Genomic DNA, 15593 nt, shown 5'->3' on the forward strand with positions numbered 1-15593 from the left:
TTTTGCTTTTTTTCTCTATTTCTGGCTTGTTTCTTTCCTTAACTGTCATAGCCGATGAGGAACTGTGCAGCATACTTAGTGATTAGGAGGTGTGGAGTGTTTTGTCTGTTTTTCATCCCAATAGCAACGTTAGCAGCTGTAGAGAAAGTTTTAATAGTGAAAGCGAGTTTGTACTGCAGAGTTGAGGTCTTCTGTGTCAGTTTAAGCACGTGCATCATTCCTGGGGTTATGGATATTAGTCTGAACTTAAGCTTTTTTTCTTTTCTTTCACTGCTGTTTTCTGTTGATCTTCTGCATGTTCTTTCTAGCCATCTTGTTTGTATGCTCCTAAATACCATAGCGGGCTTCTTCAGGAGTGAGTCTGTACGACAAGCTCTTGGCAGGAGATGAACCAACTTGTCGGGCTCATTTTCCCCCTTAGGAAATGCCAAGAGAATGGTACACTTTTTTGTAATGGGGGGAAGGGAGGAAGGCAGGGGCCTGAATTTCACAAGATTCAGTATCATAGCAGTTGCTTAAGCATCCACTGAAGTATCTGTCCACGATGGCATAAGTTTTGTTATTTCTGTTCTTGAGGCTTACATAATGGTTTTGCTGTCAAAGGCAAGATAAAGAATGATACTCTCATTTTGTACTTGTTCTCCTTGGTTTGGCATGCAAGTGGTGTGGCACTGTCACATGTGAATATGTACAGATAAGAAAGAAAAGTTTCTTAGCAGTAACTAGAGTTCTTTGAGATTATATCTATATGTACATTCACTAACAGTACCGTTACTGTCCTCAGTTTTTTTAGGTTACCTGTTTGAGAGGAACTTTGCACGTGCTTTTTTTGCTGTATAAAAAGGAGCTGAGGGTAAACGTTCACGATTGTGACTTTATAATAGCTACTCTTGAAAAAAAGTAGTTGCTGGCAAGCTTTCTTGCATTGTTGCTGCTGGTAGAGGCTGGTGGGGTGGGTTCTGTTTTTATCTGTTGCAAGGGGCTTTTTCTAGAGTGTGACTGCAGTGCTCATTAAGAGTGCATCTCCTTCCATTCTGGTTCAGGAGCTTCTTTCACAGTCTCTGCTCCCGCTACGAGGGATTTCTATTGTGCTGTATTCTTTCGTATGTAGTTTAGGTAACTGAGTGTTTCAGAAGATAGGATTTAAACCTTTTAGTAGTTTTAGTATAAGTTTTAATTACTTGCATGGCTCTCTCTTAACCATTGACTAGTCTGGAAACTACAAACATAGGTAATATTGTGGTTTGCTACTATTTCTGTTTTATAAAGCTAAAGATTTTAATCACTAACATCCTTCTGCCAGCCATAAATCAACATGTCTAGAGACTCCAGAGAGAGGTATAATGAGAGTCTTGATTGTGTTTTGAAGACTTAAAGCTTTATGTCACGTTCTGTGATTTGGACAAAGCTAAATGAGTACTGCCTTTTGGTCCCGGTTGTACCTAGTTTTTGTTATGAATGGTTATTTCTTGATGTAATAACATTGGCTGTGTAAACTGGGTCTGCCTTTAATCTGTATCTTAGTGTATTTTATAACATAAGTCTTGTAAAAGTAGTGATTGATTCTCTGGTATATACTTTTTTGTGTGTAAGTGTTCCAGTGAGATATTCTCAAATGCAAACTTCAGGAGAGTCTTGAATTTTGCTTCCTCACAGTATATGAAAGAGCTAGCAAATACTTTATTTTGTATTGTTGGTTGCCCTCCTTTTCCCTTCATCCTCCTTGCCCCCCAAAATACAAAATTAATTCTCTGCTTGTATTCTGTGAATCAGGGCAGTAGATTTTGTGTTGCTGATACTGTATAAAACATTGTTTAAGCTGAGTTTAAAGGAGTTCCTCTTTAATTGCTAGGTATTTGTTGAAACAATTGTCTAGATTGTCAGGTTTCTATCCTTTCTTTTTTTCCTTTGTATTTTATTTTCCCAGCACTTGAAAGATCTAATAGTACTGTCTTATGTGTTCTTGTACATGGACTGCTAATGGTGTTAATTCTTTAAAGCAATTTTGTGAGCCCTGGTGATATGTTAGCTGTGATAATATATTTTGGAGGAAGGGAGAGCCTTGCTGGCCCAGACCTAGCAGGAGGGTGTCTGCAGGATGTTCAGTTTCCAGATGCATCACTGTATGAAAATAGCTGTGTTGCTTTCCGTACCCAGCAGGCCCATTAGGTTCACACAGTGCTTGGCTCGAAATAGCAAGTCCTACCAGAACTTGAATATGTTTGAAAGTGCATTGCAGGTGTAACCAAGCTAGCTCTGCAAGAGCTAGTTTAGGTCCAGAGGTGATGTGTTTTAGTACCGCATTAATCAAAAGAAACAAAAGATCTGATTTTGGTATTTGAAGGCGTGTTAGGGTTTTTTGTTTTCTTCAGATGAGCTGTGTGATCACTTCTTAGCATTTCTTGAAAATATGAAATAACTTATGGAAGTTGTTGGTTTACTAATCTCTTCCGTATAGCTGTTAGTGCTCCATACGCTACATGAAGGTATGCCCAAAATGCAAATGGAATAAAATCCAGATATATTCATTTATTTGGTATAGAATGAAGATGGACAAACCATGTATGATTAGGCTTTTTTTGGAGAATGTTTTCATGTAGTTCAAAGTGGTGCTGTGTTAAGAGTTCATGTGAATTTTACTGTTGGTAGACATCCATTTAGAAGTACCAACTAATTGTGGAAATAGGATTTTTAAGTATAAGTAATATTAGGTTAGCAGATAATATTTTTCTTCAAATTTTTGCAATAACTACCTTTAAGGGGAGAACAAAAACATGCAAGAACAATGTAAACGTTCTGCTTCAATATATAGCAATCCACTGTGTGGTTTATAAGCTTAGGGTTTTTTTCAGTTTCTCAGGTCATCTTTCTTTTTAGAAGAGTACTTGTTTGATTTTTAACTTTCTGAGAGATGTTTGGCGTTTTGTCTGTGGTGCAGCTATGCTGTGGAACGCAGGCTAATTAATTATATTCAATGGACTAACCTTTAAGCTTGCACTAAAATGTCTCTTCCCACCTTGGTGCATAAGCAGTATCTCGGTAAGAGAAGTAAACGTCGAGCTTCCTGGAATCATGTTAAAAGAGGTTAATGCATTGTAACCTTAATTGGTTTTAAGTTAGACAGTAAGAGGGATAAATATATAAATGCTGGGCTTGTTTTTTTTTTTTAAGTACATCCAATGTGTATTATGTATTATTTTAAATAAATTGACTTCTTTTTCTAGGCCCTAGATGGTCAGAATATTTATAATGCTTGCTGTACCCTACGGATTGATTTTTCCAAATTGGTGAATTTGAATGTCAAGTACAACAATGATAAAAGCAGAGACTACACTCGTCCTGATCTTCCATCTGGTGATGGACAACCAGCGCTGGACCCAGCTATTGCTGCAGCATTTGCAAAGGAGACCTCCCTTTTAGGTATGACTCTGGCATTGTACTTCTGTGTTGCAGTCACTTGATGAAAATGTTTATCTATCCTTCTAATGAATTAGTATCTTAAACTGCAATAGTGTCCAAAGGCCTGTTCATTTTATATCGTGATCTGAACAGTAATAACACTATTGCATTGTCTTTAGAAGACCTGGAGAAGTAGATGAGAGAACGTATGACAAATGAGAAATGCACAAATTAAGAGAAAATCTATTCCTGCTTTTATTCCCAAGCCAGTTTTCACTTCTTTCTAATGTTCCTTTTAGTCAGCTGCTACAGCCCACCTTGCCCACTCTCCCAACCATGCTTGTAACAGACTTAACATAATTTGCATGTTGCACTCTCATGAATGCTTATTTGTAATATCAGATTGTTAAAAATAGCATTTTATTTTATTCCTTCAGTGAGGAATGATTATGCTCTTTGCTTAAAAAAAAAAAGTGCCCCTTTTTTTGGTAAATTACAGGAAAAGAAAATCTGCAGCTGCACTTCTAGATTTATGGTATCTAGATTATGGTACTAGATTTGTGGTAGTATAGATTTATGATAGAACTCATGTTCTAATATCCAGTCAGTTTTCGAGCTCATCACAAGAAATAGGTGAATCGCCTTGAGAAAACATATAATTACATCTTCAAGTGTTAGCAAAATACTTAATTCAGCATGTTCTGCGTGCTTTGGGAGGAATTTGTAATACTCTGGGTTTTATTTTAATTTATTATAGTTGATTACATGTGTTTCACTGCTACTTCTGTCAAGTTGATATTCTTTGGCGTGAACACCTTTCACTCTTCAAAACATCAGACGTAATCTTACGACTTTTATGAAACCTGATTTTTTATGTTGTGATCACTGTTCTTCCCACTTAGTCTTTTCCTTTTTTTCATAATTTCTCATTTTTATTCTACAGGGAACTTAAGAACAACAGATTTCTTGTGTTGCTTTTTGTAAAGGATGGGCCAACTTGGAGTGAGTCAGAGTTAATGCAAAGTAAAGAGGAAATGTAAAGAGTAAAGGCAGGCCTCTGCTCTCTGTGTTACAGCAGTTAGGCAGCCCATAGTGAAAGCCGCAAACACAGGAAGAGGGTCAGTGTCCTAGTTATGGCTACTGAATGCTGCATTATCTGCCTTTTTCAAAAATCTAGCTGTAGAACCTCCCAGTAAAGTTGTATCTTGTTTTAACTCATCATTAAAAATTGAAAGTATAAAATCTCTCGTCCCATAGATTGATAGGGAAGATGGGTGAGTGTTTGTGAAGAAGTTTGACACCATAGAGGTGAGTGCTGTAGAAAAGCACTCAAAGTAATTAGTAATTCTTTTGTCAGAGCACAGTGGTATTAGATGTGGGGCTGCAGTATGAACAGTAAAGAGAAAAAACAATACCGAAGCTGTTTATTAATGAGAACAATCAGTTTATGTGCTGTAAGGCATGGATTTTGGAGAAGAGAGTTAAAGAGTCGTGATTTATAAAACGGTGTCAAATACAACATGAAGTATGTAGCTCTAATTCTGACATTTTCCTGAGTCCCGAGAAGTTGATTTCCAGTCTCAGTCTTCTAACATATTTCTTGGTGTATAATGCTTCTAGTATGTCTCAAATTGACGACTTTAATTTGCTTGGCATAGTGGAATAGCACTTTGAAGATGCTTGAATCATTGTATCACTTTGGATGTGTTTAGTAATTGGGTTTACTATAATTGTAAAGTTATCAGAGTATCCAAATGAGTTATGTTTAGCAGACCTAATGTTCCAGTGTTTTAGGCTTGTAGGTTACTTAGATGTTTTTGTGATTTTTGTCCACAAAACTGCTCAAGTTCTTTTAACCTTTTGATTTTAATTAGACTTGTTCTTCTATGTATTCATGTTTTTTGCTAGTAGAATTATGAAGATGCCAGTCATATTAACAAATCAAATATTTTAATTCTCACTGTCTGAATACATCTCTTCAATTGCACTTGTTTCCTAAGCAGCAGGAAAATAAAAGGGTTGTAACACAAGTAACTTCGGTTGCAGCTGTTGAAAGTTTTCTGAGCGTCAGTGAAGTCAGTCGTGTTTATGTATTGGAAGAGAGTTAAGATAGCTGGGTATGTCTTAACTGTGCTTCATCTGGCAAGCAGGGATGACGATACTGTCATCTCTTCTTGTGTTGCTTTTTTTCATGGTTGCCTTTTTTCAGCTGTAGAGCTCGAAGTCTGTAAAACTTCACAAAAGGGGTCTCTGTTAGTACCGTTGCTGTCTTAGCCATTCAGATGTCAAAGTGGGAATGATGCTTGTTTGAATATGGAAGAACAGGGTTCTCATTCTGTGCTGTTTACTGTGCAAAAATGTACAAAATCTTAGTAACATAAATAAGAGGGTAGGAGAGAAAAAAAATGAAAGCCTGAATGGGTGCTTGTGCATGCAGTTTATGGCTGTGTTTCTATTCAGATATGCAAAAGGAGAATTTTGAGAACACTTTAAAGTTCAGAGAGTTATAAGATGGAGGTTAGCAAACTATGATGAGTGAAATACGGTAGTATGATGGCAGTGACTTCCTCCTGCTTCTGTATTTTATTTTCACATTTTATTTTGTTTTACAATTGTTTTCTGTAATGAAAAATGTAGGGAGTAAATCTAGTTCAGTCATAGTTATACATACCTACGTTAAGATGACTACTCCTGCCAATGTTTTTCACACAAGTTCATGTTATATTTTTAGTATAGCTTTAATTTGCCTTGTACTAAAATGTCATTAATAATTTGCACTTCAGAAGTCATGCAAAAAGGTACTTCGAGGACGAGTAAGTAACACATGACATACTGTGTTTGACCTTTTAGGTGAAAGACTCAGTGGCTAGGAAGGAAGATGTATAATGTTTGTATGGTTCAGTTAATATCCAGAAAAAGCAAAATCCTGTTATCTATAATTGTTGAAAGCTAAAATAAAATTAATGATGACAGAGCTTTCAAATACCAGTTCATCTTCTTGACAAAGTAGCTCGTGTTTCTAAATAGTTGCAGGTAAGTCCTCAAATCATCACCAGTGTGTTGAGTGATAACTAATAATTACAATACAAATTAATCTTTTTACAATTTTGACTTACAGTAGCAAATGGTAGGGACCTACAGATCAAGAATTGTTTTCTATGGGTTCATAATTTATCTGACCTTTTTAAGAAATAAGGTCTGTCTGCTATGTAATCAGGTGGAAAAATATTTCCTGACTAGATAATCCTAGCTCACGTGCATAATATACTCATTCATATATACTGCACCATCAGTTTTGATGTAACTATGTTGTCAGAAATCTTGGAGACTGTAAATTGTATGTATTTTCAATGAGCCTTGTTCTCTTTTAAAAGCAGAAAATCACTAATTTACAGAATTGGTTGCTTTCAAATGAATTATCAGCAGCAAATGGTTGTTTGGTTTTGAATGTGTATTTCTTTTATACATGAGGTGACGAAGGTTACACGAGATCTTACAGGGGAAAAAAAAACTTAGAATAAATAGCAACTGTATTGTACTTAACCACTACAAGTTATGCTAAATATAAATAAACAGCTGGAAATATGCTGCTCTAGTTATGGGCTACCACAACTTTATTCATCACTGTTTTTCATAGGTTTTATTATTCCTTTTCACTAACTTTTCCACTAATTTTTCCCTCTAAAGATTCTTAATAAATGAATCTGTTTCAGAGGATAACAATTGAAAACATTTTTGTATGAATGCTGTTGAATTAATGTTTGGTTTTAACTTCATCAGTAGGACCAAGAATGCCCTTTAGAGGGTTTAATGCTATGAAGAATTTTGCCTTTTAAAGGCAATTACTTGGTTACACCTAACCATAACAGTGTCACTAGCATCTTTTAAATTAACTTTATTCCTAAAAGTGCAGGACTAGCTTAAAGCTTCTAAGGCTAGGGAGAGGTGCTTAGACACACTAAAAGACTTGAAATGCTCTAACGTTTCAGCATTTTTTCATAGCTAAATGATTGCCATTGACCTGTTTCTTTTCAGGTGAACATCTGTCACATCATATCGTCATTCTTCACGTTTCTGTCTGTATGACCTCTATGGTAGCCAAGCATTAACAAATATGAGTCAGTATATGCAATACAAAGCACCTAAATTGCACTTCCAAAATATGACTTTCAGAACTGAATGGAATTTTTAAAAATTGTTACTTGAGAAGTTGTATTTTATATTGGGAGATTTCCCTGCATATCACATATACATATTTTTTGTTCTGTTTCTTCTGCAGGGCTGCTTTCTTTAACTGCCTCCTTTATTAGTAGCTTTTACTTGAGAATAAAGCTATATTCTTCAGATTTAACCCAAGAACAAAACACACCTATATTAGATTTTTGTCTTGCTATTTATACACCTAGGTACATAGATCTGTATTTACGCTTTCCTGTCTTATAAAATTGATTTTAAGAAACAGTAATCACTATGTGTGGACTAGCAGTGGTCTGTCTAATTTGATATCCTTTCTCTGACAGCAGCTGTTACTTCTATGTTCTCATAGGGAAGACCGAGGACAGCCTCAATAATGGATGATCATACAGTGGCATACCTGGGAGAAGTGCTTTCTTAAACCCCAAATAGCTGGTGCTTGGCTTATGGGCTGAAGCATGTTACATGTCACTTTATTGAATATTTAATAAAATCCTAATAAGAGTGTTTGCAGGATGGAAGGATGACAAGTTAGGGTTTTTCCTTCTGTTTTCTATTAGTCAGTTCCACGACTAATGCAAGTAATGCAATAAAAAGATGGTATTCGTTGTTTCTATTCTAGTACACTTTCCCTTCATATTGTTTCATAAGAGATGACTAGAATTTTCTAACTGATGTTTTCATTACTCAGTACTACTTATGCCTCTGGTTTGATCTCTGAGTACTAATGCTTTTATCAGAAGGCATGCTGTATCTTTTTTAATTTCCTTTCTTAGAACACGTTTCTATGTGATTTGATAGGAGACAACTAGAAAATATTTTCCAGAATGTGTTTTTTATTATCCTTGATAAACGCTTTTGCAAAGTTGTGATGGATGTCCTGTTCCCTTTGAGGAGACATTTGCCCAGCCCAGCAAAATCTAATTTTCTGAATTACTTATTTTTTATGAATTCATGTAATAAAGTATACATAAAGTGTTGGAGATCTTTTCTAGAGAATTAAAAATAATAATGGTAACCATATTTATCCCCCTGTATGAAAACATCTCCTTTCCCTACATGTTTTTGCCTTTTGATACTAAATCTGGAATCTTTTTGAATATACAGATGACTATCTTTACTGTCATCATTGTCATATTTGGTCATTGACTGAAACTGAAGATATTTGCTTTCTCATAGTGACTTTCTATATTAAGTTTTATTTTAAAGGAAGGAAAATGGTCTTAAGTACATAGTGTACCGGTTGTATTTAGACTGTCGACCTGGCATTCTGGAAGACTGGTCAGAAGTGTTAGCTTAGTATCATCATATAAACATCCGAAATTATGCCAAAATGCTGAAATCTGAGAAGCCAGTTTCAGTAGAAGAAAATAAAATACGGAAGTTCCGTTTTTTTCTTTTCTTTACCCTTTTTGTTATATAAATATCCTTTTGCTGGATTCTGTAAAATGTGCAAATAAACTGCTAGTAACATATGATAAAGATGGTCCTTTATGAAGTGTGTATAGTGCACATGTGTCATAAGAACCTTTCACAGGTCCTGGAAGTAGCCTACTTGCCTGGTATACCAGTGACATCACCAGGCAAAACCACCAGATCTCTCCAGGATTTCAGTTTCCTTTGAAGAAGAAGAGTAAAGCACAACTGAAGTTTTAGCTAATAGTTGTGCGTGCTTCTTCAAAGAATCGGATTACATAAAGCCGTGGAGTAACCAGTTTGGTGCTACTTTGAATCCTGAATTTAGAAGTTTGCCTCCTCACCTGGTTTATGCTGTTTATGTAGGCCTTTTCACCTGACCAACTCTGTAGTGTTGTGTATTTAGCCTGAAGCATCAAGTTGAAGTGAACAATACCTCTCAAAGGGTGATACAAGATAAGGATATAACAGTGCAGAGTATGTTCTGGAGTACAGAAAAAAAAACAGTTTTGGTGCACAAGAATGTTTATTTTAAAAAGTACTTTGTATTTTTGAAGACTTGATGTGAATAAAGAAAATTTCTGTTCCTCATGTTTACTTAACCCATATCACAACTCTTTGGATGACTGTAGCAGTGGAGTGGTCTGCTCTGTAGAGTGTTGTCTGCAACACTTGTACTGATATAGGTGCTTTTTTTCTTAATCGACTTGTGTGTGTTTCGTAAAATGTGCTTTATTTTAAAATTAGGGCTTCCTGTTGCAGCTGTTCCAGGAGCTCTGAGTCCTTTGGCTATTCCAAATGCTGCTGCTGCTGCAGCTGCTGCTGCTGCTGGCCGTGTGGGAATGCCTGGAGTCTCAGCTGGTGGCAATACAGTCCTCCTGGTTAGCAATTTAAATGAAGAGGTTAGTGAAACAATTCATTTTTTTTCCTCTTTAGCCATACTTCATCAATCAGTATCTTATAATTTCTTTGAATTTGGCGTCTCGTATTTGGATTTTAAGCTCATAGTATTTTTGCTGTTTATTACTCCCTACCCTCCCCCAAAGTTAATTTAAAAACCATTATTGTTGAATACTTTTGTTATTCCAGGTAGCTAACAACTTATTGTCGTTTGATAGTTGGCTACCTTTTTTTCTAAGAAAAATATGGTAATTACTGCATGTTTGACATTTGAATTGAAAGCTTTTTTTCTTTTGCAATTATAATCATGTAAACTAGAATTCCCATTTTTGTTTCTTTTAATTGTTTGCTGCTTCATTTCATGCTTGTATCTCACATTTTAAGGTTTTAATTTATGTGAACTACTCTAACACATTTTTCTTTAAAGGTTCTCCCAAAGATCTTGACGAGGCACTCTTCCAGTCTCTCTTAGTAATTTTTTTTCTTGACAGTTACTCATTTGTCTTATTAAAAAAAAATGGTGACAAAGCCTTTTTTACCTTCACTGTATCTTTCTTGCTAACTCTGAAATCTAAAGGGGTTTGTTTAGTTACACATTTTTACTGTCCTTTACATTTATTTTGATGGCTGTGAAAGCTGGTATGAAATGTGGGAAGTTTGTATCAGTCTAGCTGTTCCATTTTTAACTGGCCTCTGTCACTATAAATCATTAAGCTTATTTTATCATCTGGTACTAGTTTGTCATCCAGTCTTGCATGTTAAAATGTTTTAGGTCAGAGTGCCATTTTGAAAGATTTTTTGCCTGCATTTCATAACCAGCCATGCTTACGCAGTTAAAGTTTAAAGTTTAAAATTTTTATTGCATGCTTTTTTTTATTTATTTTCATGTTGAGATGAAATGCTGTAGTTTACTCTTTGATATGAATGTACTTTACCCATATTTGTCTTGGGTGACTACATTTTACTCAGTTTTTCTTGTACAGTACATAAACCAACCATTTTCTGACCAAATTCCTGCATTTCCTATGTACTGACCTATATTTTATTTTTTTTGTTCCCCACTTATTTTTTCTTCTGCATTGCTGTTTTCCCTTCCCCATTTCATCCTTTTCCCTCTGTGTTCAACTTCCCTTTCCTTGTCTTTACCCAAATTCCCATGCCCTTCCCTGTTTTACCCTTTTCTCCTTGTCTTTGTCTATGTTCCCTGTCTTCATTCCCTACGTTCATGCTTCTGTGCTTGAACAAAATGTTCCTCGGACCAACTTGCCCCAATTAACCGCCTTGAAACCATGATCCATGACCACCTCACCATTCTGCGGGAACCACCCTTCGTTATGGATGATCTGTTCATCTCCGCTCTTCCTCGACTCTTCTCTCTTCTTGTCTTACGCTGCTTGCTCTTCTCTCCTTCTAAAGATGGTTACGCCCCAAAGTCTGTTTACCCTCTTCGGTATGTTATTGTTAGCACTATACTTTTATTATTGATTTAATTTTGTTTTGTTTTGCTTTTTGTTGTTTTTTTTTGTTTTGTTTGTTTCACCTTAATTCTTATTTGTAGCTAGCACTTTGGCTTAAAGTTGAATAGTAAATCTTTTGCTATTTTTCTTTTGCTGTTTAAAACTCTCCATAGACACAGATTTTCTTTTAATGCATGCTAATATATTTTGCATGGTCTTTAATTTAATATCATTCACATAGCTTCGAGGGTTTATCAGAAATTATTCTTTTCAAAATTCACTATTCAAAATCTTTATCTCCTTTATTCATTTGTGAGAGTGTTGAGTTTGAGTGAGAGATCTTGTTGCTGTCTGAATGTTCCATTGATATGTCAAAATGCGTAACTTAGTTGACTGGCTTTAAAATAACCTTTATCTTTTGGGTTACCTTTGACTTTGAAAAGGTGTTTATGGTGATGTGCAGCGTGTGAAGATTTTATACAATAAGAAAGACAGTGCTCTTATACAGATGGCTGATGGAAACCAGTCACAGCTGGGTAAGACTAGATTTCTGTTTATGTTCCCAATAGTCTAAGTATTTGAAATTAAGCTATGTGAAATCAGGTGAACTAAGCATGTTTTCATCTGTCAATTTTTGTTGTATCCTGGTTACCCCCAAGATCCAAAATCTTATTGTATTAGGTTCCAAAAAGATTGCACAATAGCCTAAATGAATTCAACAGCTGAAACACGTGTAGAGGTCTTTAAACACTCTGCAGACCTCATTTTTGATTCTAGTGCAATGACCCTTTTGATTTTTCTTGTTTTTTCCTTGTTTCTAGGGTTGTATGTGATATACAACATGCTATTGAAAAGTAATACTGAATTGAGTAAACCTCTTGTCTCTTTCAGCCATGAGCCATCTTAATGGACAAAAAATGTATGGAAAGATTATTCGGGTTACCCTTTCTAAACATCAGACAGTACAACTACCTCGAGAGGGACTTGATGACCAAGGGCTGACTAAAGATTTTGGTAATTCACCTCTGCATCGCTTCAAGAAACCTGGTTCAAAAAACTTTCAGAATATATTCCCTCCATCTGCAACTCTTCATCTATCCAATATTCCGTGAGTGTTGGCTGTCAGTAAGCCAGTAGCATTAATATTAATCACAACACACTGAATGGACTAGTAATTTTCTGGTTATGCTTGTTTTCTGTCTGTAGACCATCAGTAGCAGAAGAGGATCTCCGCACACTGTTTGCTAACACTGGAGGCACTGTGAAAGCATTTAAATTTTTTCAGTAAGTAATTTTTCTGTACGCGGTTTTAACAAAGGACAGCTTAATTGTTTTTTTTGTGGCATGTCTTCAGGAAAACATTAGTAACAACCCCTGTATTGTTTGACTTCCTAATGCCATTATTTTGTTTCAGAAGAGATCACAAGATGGCACTTCTTCAGATGTCAACAGTAGAAGAAGCTATTCAGGCCTTGATTGATCTTCACAATTACAATCTTGGAGAAAATCACCATCTGAGAGTTTCTTTCTCCAAGTCAACTATTTAAAAAGGCAGATTGAAAATGAGGGTGTATTGCATTGTTTGGTGTTGTCACCTATTGACTGTTCAGGAAAGTGGGGACCAGAGTTTGTCTTCTATTTTTGGATTTTCTTTCATGCTGTTATCATTCCTTGTTTGTTTAAAAAATAAAAATTAAAAAATATTAAAAAGCAGTGATACTAACTGCTGTTGTCCAACTGTTGTTTAGATAAATCATCATTTTGTTTAAAAGATTTCAAGTTAATACCACAGTTTTTCAACTGAGTTGACATACGTGCCTTAAAAGGGGAAACTAGTACTGCTGAAATTGCGTAACTAGTAAAAACAAATTTGGTTGTCTGGGGCACACTGTTACATAATGATTTCAATACGTTTAGGCAGGGGTGTGTAAAAAGGTTAAGCTTTTGTTTCTCCTGCTTGGAATTGATTTCTTTATCTGCGGGCCTGTCACTTATTTTTCTTTTTAATTGGGTAAGATGCATTATGCTGAAAGAATAAAACAATGTTATTTGATTTTGCTACTTTTTGCTTTGTGCTTTTTTCAAAAAAAAAAAAAAGCCTTTTGTATTTCATGGTTCTGGTCTAGATTCAGTTATGAATGTAGGCATTTGTTAAAATTAACAAGGTACAGAATATTAATTTTGTAAAGGACAAGAAGTGACTTCTGTGACTTTGAGCCCTAAGTGAAAAGCATTATAGAATCTTAACCTTTTTGTACACACTCTTGTGGGATGTATCATATAAATGTCAGCACTAAGTAATGTCTTGTTTGTGGCTGAATATTTTTCGTAGATGTTTTTGAAGTTGACATGACTTATGTGCATTTAAATATATATTGCCATCTTTAGTTTGTAATTAAGATATGGAATATGGTTGTGGATTTCTGAGCATGTACAGACTGGTCAAGCTAGTTCAGGAAATGGTGCATGTATTTTTCAATGATGAAGAAAGTTTTCTGTGAACACTTGCAGGAAATTTTGTGGCAGTTTTCTAAAACTGACAACCAGGTGGGACCAAAGTTTATGTGCCTTTAGTCTTAATTTACCTTGCATTGTAATATTCAGTTTTAATAAATCCTCTTCAAAATATTTTGTATTTAGAAATTAATCTGACTTTACTATAAACATGGCTCAGAATCTACAGATCCAGTTAATTTGAAAGCAGTTCTCTGTCAATCTGAACTGTTACCTTGGTTCTGTTTAAATGACCAATACTTTTTGAAATTGATGTACTTAGTTTTTAAGATTCATAGATTCTGTTATCTATGTAGAGAAAATGGTCATGTATATTTTCTATTAGTTGAGTTTTTACATCTTTAGAATTGTAAAATTCAGTATAGTTTGAAAGTGGCACAATTAAAAATTAATTTTCTAACAAAGTCGGGAGGTTTGATGGTTGTTTAATTTCATTTTGTGTGTACTCTGCTTACCTCTGTAGCATGCTCAATAAACACTTCTGTAGCTCTGTATTCACCTTTTCTGTCTTTCTCTGCTGCTTTCTCTCTTTTCTCCTACTCTTTGTTTTTCACTTCTACTGTGCTTCTAAATTCATGTTTATTCTCTGTCAGGGTGGGAAAAGCATAATATTAATAAATACAATTTTAAGTCTTTACTGCAAATCTGATGCTGCAAAAAGTACCAGCTCGTTCAGAAAGACCATGATCCTTTTGCAGGCGTATGTTCATATTAAATGTTTCCCACCCTGTTAAAACTTACTGCTTTAAACACATAACTTTTATTGTAGTTTGTTAGCTTTCTCTTTCTATCTTTTTAGTTTTTAAGCAGATTTATACACTAATGGATCTCAGGTTTGCCCGCAGTTTCATTTCTCTTGCTGCAGTTTCATTTTTCTTTTTTTTTGTCTGCTAAAGATTTTCTACTAATCATACAGTATACTTACGGGTTTAAGTAACAATGTTGTGAGGTGAGCGGACCATACATTCTAGACCGGGATATTTCACCTTTTTAGAGACAGGGGTTCAAATGAATGTAAAAACAGTTTGGGCACTTTAATAGTGTTTCTACATCCATGATATTTTGAATTGATTGTCGTTTTTTTCGTTCTGTGATTGTTTTTCCTCAATTAGAAATAGGATTGAAACATTTACACAGGCCCCTTTTAAGAATAACTGTATGATTCTGAAGCATTACGGTGGTAAAAGCTATCACAATGTTCAACTCAAAGCAGTTTTTCTGTCACTTCTCCAATATACCTACTGTAGATTTATTGATGTCTGATTACTTTGTGACCCAGTGCTTGTTCTTTGAGTTGGCTTTGAAATCAATAAATAGCTATCAGCTATTTAAAGGTCATGGTCTAACTTAGGGGGCTTTCATTAGTCTTCACTGTGTGAAATAAATTTTATTAAGTTCTTATCTGCTTTATCAGAAATACACCCAAGATCTGACTTAAAAGATATACTTCGTATATCGTAGCGATTACTCAATGTGAAATACTAGTAAAATAAGATTCATCCATATGTGAAACTCGTGAATCAACATCTTTTTTTCAAGACTCAGACACCTAAGGGCATCGATGTGACTATCTCACAATTGCCTTGAACAGTAGTTATGGATCTGACTGAGCTGCTCTCAAGCTTTTCATCTATATAGTATGGTGTTCCGTATTTTTAAAAGTAAAAATGTGTCAGATTTCAGAATGTGCTTGCATGTTTCAAATAGAAGTAT

General features: G+C 35.2%; 1 protein-coding gene across 12 annotated transcripts in view; it reads left to right on the forward strand.

The window, feature by feature from the left end:
• Positions 1-15217, forward strand: part of PTBP2 (polypyrimidine tract binding protein 2) — a 51065-nt gene extending 35848 nt beyond the window's left edge. For 5 of the 12 annotated variants that reach the window (XM_083846250.1, XM_083846258.1, XM_083846260.1 and 2 more), the window contains 7 exons: positions 3225-3420; positions 9757-9911; positions 11326-11359; positions 11810-11902; positions 12258-12474; positions 12573-12650; positions 12781-15217. In XM_083846250.1, coding sequence (XP_083702376.1) covers positions 3225-3420; positions 9757-9911; positions 11326-11359; positions 11810-11902; positions 12258-12474; positions 12573-12650; positions 12781-12913 — 906 coding nt within the window. In that variant the 3' untranslated portion in view covers positions 12914-15217. The remainder of the gene's footprint in view (positions 1-3224; positions 3421-9756; positions 9912-11325; positions 11360-11809; positions 11903-12257; positions 12475-12572; positions 12651-12780) is intronic. The other 7 variants (XM_083846255.1, XM_083846259.1, XM_083846252.1 and 4 more) reach the window with 3 other exon arrangements.
• The last annotated feature ends 376 nt before the right edge of the window (positions 15218-15593 follow it).

The sequence above is a fragment of the Anser anser genome, assembly GCF_964211835.1.
Source record: "Anser anser genome assembly, chromosome: 8".
Lineage (NCBI taxonomy): Eukaryota > Metazoa > Chordata > Aves > Anseriformes > Anatidae > Anser > Anser anser.